This window comes from Panicum virgatum, chromosome 4K (assembly GCF_016808335.1).
Source record: "Panicum virgatum strain AP13 chromosome 4K, P.virgatum_v5, whole genome shotgun sequence".
Lineage (NCBI taxonomy): Eukaryota > Viridiplantae > Streptophyta > Magnoliopsida > Poales > Poaceae > Panicum > Panicum virgatum.
Genome location: NC_053139.1, coordinates 18,980,823 through 18,992,577, shown reverse-complemented (window position 1 = coordinate 18,992,577; position 11,755 = coordinate 18,980,823). Strand labels below are relative to the sequence as shown.

At 44.9% G+C, this 11,755-nt stretch overlaps 1 protein-coding gene across 2 annotated transcripts; it reads right to left on the bottom strand.

Annotated features, from left to right (window-relative positions):
- Positions 1-5,152: 5,152 nt before the first annotated feature.
- LOC120703399 (putative U-box domain-containing protein 42) lies at positions 5,153-10,924 on the bottom strand. 2 transcript variants are annotated; one of them, XM_039987466.1, is made up of 4 exons: positions 10,763-10,924; positions 8,224-9,330; positions 7,771-8,080; positions 5,153-7,064 (listed from the first exon to the last, which is right to left on the bottom strand). In XM_039987466.1, the coding sequence occupies exons 2-4, from the start codon at positions 9,262-9,264 to the stop codon at positions 5,428-5,430; spliced, it is 2,988 nt and encodes a 995-aa protein (XP_039843400.1). In that variant the 5' UTR covers positions 9,265-9,330; positions 10,763-10,924; the 3' UTR covers positions 5,153-5,427. The 2 variants fall into 2 exon arrangements, with proteins under 2 accessions (XP_039843400.1, XP_039843399.1); XM_039987465.1 differs by lacking the exon at positions 10,763-10,924 and adding an exon at positions 10,067-10,433.
- Between the last annotated feature and the right edge of the window lie 831 nt (positions 10,925-11,755).

The window sequence follows — 11,755 nt, the reverse complement described above, 5'->3', positions numbered from 1 at the left end:
GAGCGCCTCACGGGCTGCTTTCGGCCCAAGAGGGGATTGCGCGGAGGCCGAATGCCTGGCCCAGACCCAGGTTGTGGCCTGGGACGCGGGTGCGCCGCGCGCCTGAGCAGGCCTCAGGCCGGTTTCGGCTACTGGGCCGGATGCGCGCGAGAAGACTGGGCTGCGCGAGCGCGTGTGGGCTGCACGCGGGCCCATTTTGCTGGTTTTGGGCCGCGCCAGCGGGGGTAGAACGGGCCGAGCCAAGCTCTGTGTTTTGGCCACTGGGCTGAAAGCAAAGTACAGAGTTTCATTTTTTTTTCCAGAAGTTTTTTTTAAGGATATTTTGATAATGCTGATTATAGTTTTGTTCTCCATTCAATTTTGAACCAACATGTAATTATTTAGAGAATAAAAGAGTATATAAATGCTTCTGAATATAGAGTTTTCCAAAAGTCTTCGCTGTAAAGTAAAAGTTTCATCCTCCATTTAAATTGGAACCAACGGGAAAATTTAAATAGAGGAGAAGAAAGATATTGGTTTAAAGTTAATTATGATATTGTTATTTTCTGACCAACGTTGATGATAACAATATTATAATTTTATTGTGATTTTAAGTTTAAAGTTAATTCTTTGACTTTTTTGCATCCATTTTCAGAGAATAGAGAAAAACAAAGAAAAACTTATGAAAGAAAGAAAAAGTTTTCCGCTGCAATAAAGAAAGATAAACTCAGATGAGTTTTTCCCTGTGGGAAAAAAATGAGCCTTTAAGTTTAAGGTTAAGAAAAGCTTCCGCTGTTGTATGTCAAAGAAAGGATGTTTTGGCACCTTTTTGCCATTGTAAGTGTCAAGTTAAGCATTAGTTTGCTCTTAAAAGAAAAGAAATTTAAAGTTTAATATGATGTTGTCATTTTCTGACCAAAGTTGATGATGGCAATATTATAATTTTTATTCTAGTCATGTGTTCTATTTCTGCCCAACGGTGATATAGAATTGAAAGTAAAGGAAAGTTGTATGTTTTAATTTTGACCAACGTTAAATTAAGACATACAATTCTTCCCAAGTAGAGAGAAATTGACAGACAAAAGTTGATTCCGATCAACGCTACAGATAAAGCTTTGAGGTTACTCAGCTTGAGGTTAAGAAAGAAAAGTGCTTATTCCATTATGATTTTTAGTTGATATGGAAAAGAGATGCAACTGTTTTTGAAAAGGTTTTGGTTTCTCTCACTAAAGTTTTGCGAATATTGTAATTCGTTAAAATTTTTGATTAAATTGGAACCAACGAGAAGATTTAATCAGAAAAGAAAGTATATGTGCATGTTTTAGTCATTGTGACCAAAATTTTATCTCTATAAAGTGTTATCTTGTCCTTCAACAGTAAAGATAATGGTTGAAATGAGTTTGACGCACGTTCAATTTGACCAACGTTGAATTAAACATGCGTTGCAAATGACTTTGAAGTTTTATACCGCATGTCGGAAAAGTTTTCGTCACTTATATCCTGCATGACAGGAAAAGTTGTGATGGATCATGTGCTACTTGAGTATCACATAAAAGTAAAGAAGTCTGGGGGAGCTTTTAAAGTTATACCAACAATTCTCATGCACTACTATAGTGGCATGTTGGATAGTGACTTGAAAAGAATCGAAGGACAAAAAGAAAGTTGTATGCGAACCAAGATTGCAAGCATGACTTGCAAAAGTATAGCAAAATGAAGAACTTGATGAGTTCTTGAAAGTGCAACAAATCAAGAACTCTGAGGAGCTCTTGAAAAAGGAACGAGGAAATGGTACTCCCATTATTTTGTATGACTTGGTCATATGAATAAAATTCTAGTAATGAAATGCTCCTCGTTCACAAGTGTTAAAAATAGTTTCGAAATTATGGCAGCAAAGTTTGTGCCATATTTCGAGGGGGAGAAAGATTAGAAAGACAAGAAAGATTAAAATTTAGAGAGAATTTCCCCGCAAAGTTAAATGTGATGCATTTTTAAAAGCAAAGATGATCTATTAAAGTGAATATGACCGACCAAAAAAGGGAGTACAACGGTCATAATGTTGATATCCCAACCATAAAAATAAGCAAGATTTTTAGAGTTTTTCAGCTCTAAATAAGAAGAAAAGAAAGTTGAGCCTCAAAACATTCGAAAGAAAAGGTGGTGCTTATAGCACCCTTCTCAAAACATCCGAAAGAAAAGGTGGTGCTTAAAGCAAGGTGGTGCTTAAAGCACCCTTTGAGGCTTGTAAAGAACAAACCCAAACAAAAGCTCGAAGATATTCCATCTTTACAATAGATGGGATAATCTGGGGGAGTAAGTATGCAAAGAACTAAGGCTTGAAGAGAAGTGAGACTGTATGTCCACTCCTATGATTCAAGCACTACAATTGTCTCGTCATATGTTGAGGTGTTGATTGAATGACAGAAATTGAGGTGTCTCATTCATCGAGGTGGCAAGAAGCCATAAAAGATGTCATGAGACCTAGAAGTTTCAAATTTATTTTGGAACATAAAATAAGTTACTAACAGAGCCAAGACAGTAGGCTATAATGGGTCTACAAGATTAAATGTGACTTTAGAGTGAACATGGAAAGTCGCTAAGTACGACTTATGGCAAAAAGATTTATGCAAAGACAAAGGATAAGTTCTAATGAGACATTTTTTGTACAATCTCATGAAAGAATTCTTTTAGAATCCTGGAGACATTGGTGCATACTACTTTTAGAATTGCATCAAATGGATGTTGGTGAAATATCTTCCAATGAAGATTTGTACGAGAAAGAGTATATACATGACATAACCAAATGGTTTTGTTGTGGAAAGAAAAGAACATCCGAATACCATCTGATGAAATCAGCATAGTGGTATCTAAAGTTTTATGAGAACAAAGAAAGTTTTGGGTTTTAATTAAAGGTCAAGACGACAAATTGCAAATATGCAAAGTTTGAAGATGGGAAATTATTTTCCTACAAAGTTTAAAGAAGGTTATTATGACCTCTAGTTTTGATAAAATAATCTCGGTGAAAAATCATTCGCTCTAGAAATAAAAATTCACTGGGATAAAAGTAAAGGGGGTATTAAGGATTATCGCAGAGAGCATACTTAGAAAAGAGTTCTGAAAGATATATAGTATGTATGCGAGTAAGCCTACGCCTGTCCTATTGTCAAGGGTAATAGTTTTGGAACTTTCAGAATTCCAGGAACCGTTATATGATCGATCAAAAGAAAAAGGTTCCATGTGCTTTAGCTGTTGGAAGCAAAATTAGTGCTCAAAAGAATTTATCCTGACATAGTGCAAGTATCCGGGACATTTTGGCAGAAGTCCAGTCCAGCAATAGATCACTGGAATGGAGTTATAGAATGTTTTGCAATTTTGCAAAGTATTGTCAGCCTCATGCTAAGTAAGAAAGGAACATGTGCTCTCAAAAGGTTGTGAGCAAAAGGAATTAAGTTTTGGCGAGTTGTTTAGTGAAGCCCACAGTAGTAGCTAACACTCGCGCTTGGAGTTTTATTGTGGAAAAGCTCTTAAGCAAAATAGTTGTGATACCGTGGGTCGTGTACCCAAAGTTTAGCATGATATGAGGCTACAGGACAGACAAAATGGTTGATGAAACCTTTACCCGGAATTGATAATGATAGACAACAGCAGTATACCATTCGAATATTTTTTCACTCCTATGGCAACATGTCAAGTGTGCTGCCAAACACATTGACAATGACTTATATGTTGCAAAGGAGAAAATCCAGAATCATATGAAATCATGGAGCACCAAAGTATCAAACAAGTGTTTGCGGATCCGCTTACCAAAAGGCCTACCGCCCAAGTCGACATGGGTTTTACGGGAGGCCTATGATTTCTGGATTTCTAAAGGGCCCAAAGAAAGGTTAAGGTCTTGTTTCAATACAGAAAGGTGCATTGTGGCTGTTTATCTGATGGTAAGTGATAACTGTCATGACGAAGCACGCCCTACGTACCGATCTGCAATGAGATGAGGACCGAAAGCAAAGCAAGTAAAGAAAAGAAAAGAAGTTAAGTCCAAGTTGAATAGTTTAAAGTACAAAGTTGAGATCAAGGGGGAGAATGTTGGATTGATCTCCAAGACTTGGTCAAGGGACCAAGTCCAACTTCCCCTAATCACGCCCTGATCGGGGGCACTAATCATCATTAAGGTAGTGGGCCCCTTCTGTCAGCGCCACAACTATAAGAACCCTGTTGAGGAGGGCACGCAAACCAACGTTTGCTGAGACCTCATCTACGCGGGTATCGATCCGATCACGAAGGGCGCTGTACTGAGGGATGACCCCTATCACCACCGTCACTGCGCCTCATCGCCGGTCGCCACTGCGCCTCATCGCCGGTCGCCACTGCACTGCACTGCACTGCAGCGACGATCTTCACCTACACCGACGACTTTCATCCTCTACTTCCACAGCCGATGGTTAGTGTCTCTGCTCTTTCCTTCTGCTCTCTCTAGTTCATGTATTCAACAACCCCTGTTTTATCCAATAGAAAAGAAAGTACCAACTCAATCTATTCCTAGAGATCCTAAAGGTTCTAACATAATTTAATATCTCCATTTCTAAATATATGACGTTTGAGAGTACAAATGAAAAATTTGGGTTACATCTCAACCAAACATCACCTTCCATCTTAGCTACTCCTTCGGTTCCAAACTATAATTTGTTTTTTTCTTAACCCAAATTTAACCACTTGTCTTATTTAAAAACAATTATACAAATATATAAGTTATTTTTAAATAACTTTTATTAATAAAGCAAACCACAACAAAGAAGTAATTTTACATAAATTTTTGAGTAAAACGAGTGGTTAACTTGGGTAAAAAAAGTCAAACGAATTATAATTTGGATTGGATGGAGAAGTTGTCAAATGTCATTCTCTTGCTATTTTCTCCTGTTGTCTGTCACTAGAAAAGAATATCGCTACCATGGGAACTATGCTCATTTTGGAACCATTTGGTAGGAGTTGGTTTTGGGCCCCGACCACTATCGAGGCCCAAACAAAAACGCTGGCACAATGGCTTCTCATTTCTCAATCTACACTACGGGATTCCACATTTCGGCTGATGTAAAACTTTGTTCTGTTCTTTTAATTGGCAAGCAAAAGCTCCAATTAGCAGCAGAACAGCATCAATTAGCCAGAGAGGCTTGTAAAACCATTGACCAAAATCTACTGAACACACTTCATCAAGTGATAGGCATACCGCATACAGACAATAACCAAAAGACTATCTTCCCCTGCTATAACCTGTAGTTATACTTACATTACATGAACATCGCATCCCCAGTTTTTTACCTTTTCTATTTTTCCTTTAGCTACACCAAACAATGCATCAACCCCTGTTACACACAAGCCAAGAAAGGCAGGAAGAAAAGCTCGAAGAAAAGGAGGCTAGAAGAAGAGATACACAAATGCGAGCATTGAAGTGTTGGTTTACAGTTCGACGGATTCGTAGGTGGCGGAGTAGTCCGGCATGCGGTGGAGGCACCGGAGCACGCTCTCGGCTGCCTGCTTGGTGGCGGCGTCGCCCTTGTGGAAGGCGCTCACCAGCAGGCTCGGCAGCGCCCGGTCGCTGGTCACCTCCCTCACGCACCGCTCACCGCCGTGCGCCAGGAACCTCTCCACTGCCCAGAAGCACCTCCGCGCCACCGTCCCGCACCCGGGCCCATCGCGGTGCTGCCGCAGCGCCCGCAGCACGTGCCGCGCCGCGTCGTGCTCCGCGAGCACGGCCACGCCGCTCGTCACGTCCACCGCGTCGTCCATCAGAGCGCAGAGCGCGCCGAGGGCGGCCTCCACCACGCGCCCGTTCTCGTTGCTCTCCAGGACGCACAGAAGGCCTTCCACCGCGCCGGCCTCCACCAGGCAGAACGTGGTGGACGGGGAGCACACGCCGCGGTGCACCGGGCAGACCCGGCTGTGTGCCGGCGGCCTCCGGTTGTCATGCACCCGCCCGGCGTGCGCCTCGCGCAGGCGCCGAAGGATGTTCTTCTTCTTCGGGCGCCGCTCCTCGGTTGGGGGCTGAGAGAGGTTGGGCGACTGGCTGCTGAGGTTCTCCAGGCCGACCGCGGCGAGCCGCTGCACCTCGTCGCTGCCCACCGACCGCACAAGGAGGTCAGTGAGCACCGATGTGAGGTTGTGATCCATGGCTGCAAGGAGCACGTCCGGGTCATACAGTGTTGTTGTTAGCCGAACAAGCACACCAACGAGGCCCTCCATGTATGCCTTCGCGTAGCGGCTTGCCCTCGTTTCACCGCGCTGCATCTCGTCTATTTTGGCCAGCACGGTCGTCACGGCGCCACGGTTGAGCAACGCCAGATTCAGAGCAATGTGCTGGTACGGCAGCTTCGCCAGGAGTATTGCCGACATGGCGTGCCGCTCGGTGATCCGGCCGTGAAGGCCGATGCTCTTGACAAGCTTACCTGGCTGCCCCGGGGCCTTGCAGAGCTTCTCGGCAATGGTATGCCCCATCTGCGGGGACAATGCGATGAGCAACCTCGTTGCAGCGATGCCAAGCGACTCCGAGAGCGAGCCCATAAGCTCAATCACAGTCTGGCTGCTGTCCTGCTCCTTCATGACCGAGACCACCGTGGCGAGAGGTTTGGGGAGTGTGGTGAGGGCGAGCAGCACGCGCACAATGCTGAGGTTGAGGGTGTCAGGCATGGAGCATTTGAGCATGTGAGCAAAGTTGTACACCGAGTACTTGGACGTGATGACGTGGCCTTCCTTGTTGACGACGATGGCCTCAGGATCCAAGCCTGACTCAACAATGTTGGCTAGCACGGCGGCAGCCTCCGTTTTAGAGCCCATGGGTTCATCATCAATCTTTCGGATGAAGAGCTCCTCGACCATGACAGGGACAGCACCTGCGTCCACGAGTGTCTTGCCGTTGGGGTGGTGGGAGGAGATCTGTACCAGGACGTCCAGCGCTGCCTTGCAAATTGCGTTATTGCCTCTGCGCACCATCTTGATGAGGATCTCTGATGCGCTCCCGGCAATGTTGATGGTCATCTCCTGCTTCTGAATTAGCTCCCCGAGGTAGCTCACCATTTCCATCTGCACATCTTCTGACCCTGTTTAGTAGTTCATGTCAGCTCATGGCAATGTCAAGGTGTGATTCGCAAGAACATAGTAATTTTCCATATGATTCCTATGAAAAAGCACGTTCCAAGCGGTGCTTTATCACGTATCAGGTTGAATGTATCAAGTAAAAAAGGAAACAGAATGTGTGAACAGTCACAAAAGAAAGATGTCCTAATTTTGCAACATATCAAAATAATCTGCACAACTTTGTTCACACATTAATTCAAACTTCAAACATCCAAAGGAAAGACTCCCGCTGTACTCAAATGGTAAATTTTCAGAAATGTGATGAAAATTAAAGAAAATTGATGTACTGAATTGAAGTATGCATGGTTTTGACAGGTTGGAAGTGGCACTTTCAACTCAGCATTTCACGAACTAGTAGCATAAGTCATAATTTTGCTACATATCAAACTAATCTGCACAACTTTGTTGACACATTAATTCAAACTTCAAATTACCAAAGGAAAGACGACTCCCACTGTACTCAAATGGTAAGTTTTCAGAAATGTGATGCAAATTAAAGAAATTTTATGCACTGAAGTTTTGAAGTATCCATGGTTTTGACCAGCTGAAAGTGTCATTTTTCAACTCAGGCCGAAAGTAATTGTTCACAAACTAGTAGCATATGTTAGCTTAACACACAAAAGAAAGTAATGCGCGAACCCCCCTCGTTGTAGACAGGCTAAATCTTACCTTCAACTAGGTGCCTTTGCAAAGGATCCAAGTAGCCACTTTCGGCCATGTACTTGATATTCTTTGGGCATTTCTCCAGGTTCTTTAGGACCTCTCCAGCCTTCTCAGCAGCAACAGGATCATCTGAGCTGTTGAACTTCATTGTGGTGAGAATCAGTATGCTTCCAGCAGTTGATCCAATGTTCTCCAACAGTAACTCTGATTTCGAAAGCTCTACTAAGAAAGAGATAGCTGCATGCCTTTCATCAGTGCTACTGCTAGAAAGCAGCTTTATAGTCCTTGAAACTGCTCTGGTTTTTGCAATGATTTCCTGTATGTCATGAAAATAAATTTGAGTCAAATTAGGAGTTTAAACGGCAGTTTAGCATCAGTTTCAGTACAACAATAGCATAATGATTCGCAAGGATTGAAGGAAAGATCAAAAGATGGCAAAGGTTGAAACATCTGACACACCTTTCCTGCATCATCCTCAACCAACAGGCTGAGGAGGTCCAGGGAGTCGCATCGGATAAGTCCATCCTTGTGGTCCAGAAGCCGTGCTAGGAACTTGGTGATGCCAATCTTGTGCATCTGATCCCTGTTCTTTCTCCTCAGCCTGGCCAGCACCTTCAGCTCATGTATGGCCTCGAGCACCATCGCCTCTGTGGTTGCCATAGAGAGTGCGGTACGTGCGATCCTGACCCGTGTCGCTTCATTCCTTGTAATCCATTCTGCAATCGTGCTCTTCAGTGGCACATTGCTCCTTAGTGTCTTGCTCTGCATTGCCATCTTTGTAACAGGACATATTACAGGTTCAGAGCCATCTGTAAACTTGTCAAAGTAATCCTCAATGGCTCTCCTATCATAAGTCACGCCACTCTCTGTCGTTACTGGATCAACCATGACCTTGTTCGTCAGCGGACAGAAGAAAGAATCATATAATGGCTCGACATATTCTGCGACTTCAGGGAGGGAACTGAATGATTGACCACCAAACTCATGCGACTCCTGGTACATCCCCTGCAGGAAGTCTACCAATCTTGGCATGTCACTATTGTGCAGTGTTCTTCTTCTGGGCCTCTCCATGGCCACAACCATTGACATATCACCTTCTGAGTAGCCATCACAGGAACGCTGATCGTATAGATCATGCCGGTCCCTGACAACCTGAAGGTGTCCACTGACCGCTGGTTCTGCAAACCTGCTGCTCGCAAATGTTGACACAGGTATCCTGTTGAGTTCATTGCTTATATTCTTTATGACATTGTCCAGGTCCTCGGTTATGCCCAGGAGGTCGTCATCCATGAGCCGCTGTGCCACAGCACTGCACCTTGCGATGAGGTCCTTAGCGAGGTCCACATTGGCAGCCAGATACTCCATTATGTGTAGCGTGTTGGTCGGCGAATTTTGTGCCTTCTGCAGATCCATCGTGCCCGGGACTGCCGCATGGTGGAGGTGGCTGCCCACGTCCATGAAGTTCTCCTGGTCAGCATCGACAGCTGCCGCCGACGACATGAGCTCGGAGATGGCTGCTAGCACAGACTCAGCGAGGGATGCCTTCCTAGCCTGCGCTTCGCTTCGCTGAACAGAAGGCAAGTGTGAGTCTCACCCAAGCAAAGATAAACTTTAGTTTTGGTATGGCAAAAGATATTTCAGAGTTCAGACTAGAAAGTCGTAAAGAAGAAACCTACCAACTTTGTTCGCTACAAAAGTACAATTCTGCAATCTTAAGATGATAGGGATTGTTTCTAAACAATTGGGGAATAGTATAATACAGGGCTGGCCACTTTCCCCCAAATTCCCAGCTGACACAGATTGGTTGCCTTCAACAACCAGCCTAATAGTGTTCACTGCAAAAACTATGGCAGACCAGCTTGTACATTAGCTGCTACTAGACAGGGAGATGGGAGGTAAACCAAAGTTTTCATTCTCATGGCCCGGAAGGAACACCAAGAACACCAAAAACAAAAGGATTGGGGGGAGAAGACGACAAAACAGCTCTGCACAGTCTTGGATTGCAATTTTTGACATGTTCTTCAACACCTTCCAAACCGTCGAGGCCATCCTAATTTTTCTGGATTGCAAACAGAGCTGCTGACTTCGCGGACAAGCTCACACGGCACCTTCGTGTAGCTCGCGAGCTACACGAAAGCACAGTAGGAGCGAGCGGAAAAAACAGCGGCAAGAACTGCTATATTTAGAAATCGTGCCCCCCTAAACTCATCTAATTTTCACGAGAACCTGCTAGCCCACTGAAATCACAACGTATTGCGTCTGAATAAGCGAGCAGGTAGGGCGGCAACATAGCAGCACATACCTGCATCCAACCAAGAACTTGAAGGAACTGGGATTCTTCCCTTCCCCCTCCCCCTCCGGCGACCCCCTCCCCCTGAGCTTACGGCGGCGGAGGCTAGTACTAGTGGCCGGGGAGCATTCTCCCCCTCCCCCTCAAGCTCGCAGCCACCCACACCCCGCTCAGCCAGGCATGGTGCCCCCGTCGCCCAAGAACCGCGCCGCACGCAACGGGACAGCCGAGGTAGAAAGGGCGGAGACCGGTGAGACGCGCGCGAGGGATAATGGTGGGAGACCGCGCGGCCCGCAGACCGAGTCCGGGCAAGCTCACCGTCCCCTCCCCTCCCTCCTGTTTTGAGATTGGCAAAAGGCGCTCCCCCTTTTTCTAATCACCCAGACCCAGCTCACGCACGCACTCGCTTGTTTACCGGCAGCACAGCGCACTCCGTGGGGAGCAGGGTTAACCATTTCGTTTTCCGGTCAAATCTCGGTGTTTAGCAGAAACGGAATTCCGTTTCGAAATTTCGGTAAATTTCGGCGAATTTCGTTGAATTTCGGTCGAAATTTATTGAATTTTGAATTTGAAAACGAAATATACCGAAAAATACCGAAATTTCGGATCCCGGTAACTAGCGGAAACGAAAAATTTTCCGAAATTTCGGCGAAATTTCGCCGAAATTGTTAACCCTGGTGGGGAGAGGGACGGTACAAAGATGTTGACCTTTTCTGCTACAGGAGACGGCGGCGGTGGTGGTGCTCCGTCCGCCGCGGATGAGCGGCCACGCCAACGCTCGCTCGCTCGCTCGCTTGCAGCGCACGCTCGCCATGCGACAGGGCCGTGCCGAGGGCCCTTGGCGCTCCGAGCTGCTCACTGCTCAGCTGAGCTCATGGGTGGTGTGGTGGATTTCACGGCAAGTTTAGGTAAAGCGGAGTTGATGGCGAAGCTATTTTTGAGGGCACACTATACTCCAACGGTGCATTAATGCAAATCGTTAGGAGACAATCAATGGCAGGTGGGCCTAGGTAACGGCATCCTTCGATGGGGATTGGGGAGGGAGGAGGCTAGAGACTAGAGTATGTTCACGTGCGAGGTTTTGGAAACCAGAAAAAGGCGGTTCTAGATTCTCTCGCTGGCTGGCTCGCATGGACAGGTTACTGATCCCAGTTGTAGGTGGATTAACTACTGAGGTCCTGTTTAGTTTCTAAAAAAATTTCTAAAGTACTCGTCACATCGAATATTCGGACATATACATGAAATATTAAATGCAGTTAAAAAATAACTAATTACACAGTCTAACTGATTAGCACGAGATGGATCTTTTAAATCTAATTAGTCCATAATTGAACATTATTTATCAAATAACAACAAAATATGTTACAATACCAAAACCAACAACTTTTTACCAACTAAACATAGCCTGAATGTGCGTGCTTTGCTTAGTTACTACTAGTAAGTATGTCCTCATGGGAATCAAGAAATCCCAAACATCCTTAATAAGATAAGAAGAGAAAAGGTCAGATTGAAAACATTGTTCTTTTTTATCTCTGTTGATTGAACCGGAAGGCATGATGGATGTCGAAGGAAAGGCTACAACATGAGACAAAATTATGGCAGCGTAGTAGCGTTTGAGTTGTCACTTGGATATTACGTTTGTTGTTTCGCTCTCCTACTTTATTTTCCCTCGTCATGAAGGCATGCCGGCATTGATGATGT

Bases quoted from the DNA above. Each gene is read 5' to 3' on its own strand.
- LOC120703399 (XM_039987465.1), bottom strand. The intron at 8,081-8,223 runs GTGTGTCAGATG...CATGACATACAG, and splicing joins TTGAGGATGATGCAGGAAAG to GAAATCATTGCAAAAACCAG. The intron at 7,065-7,770 runs GTAAGATTTAGC...ACTACTAAACAG, and splicing joins GCAAAGGCACCTAGTTGAAG to GGTCAGAAGATGTGCAGATG.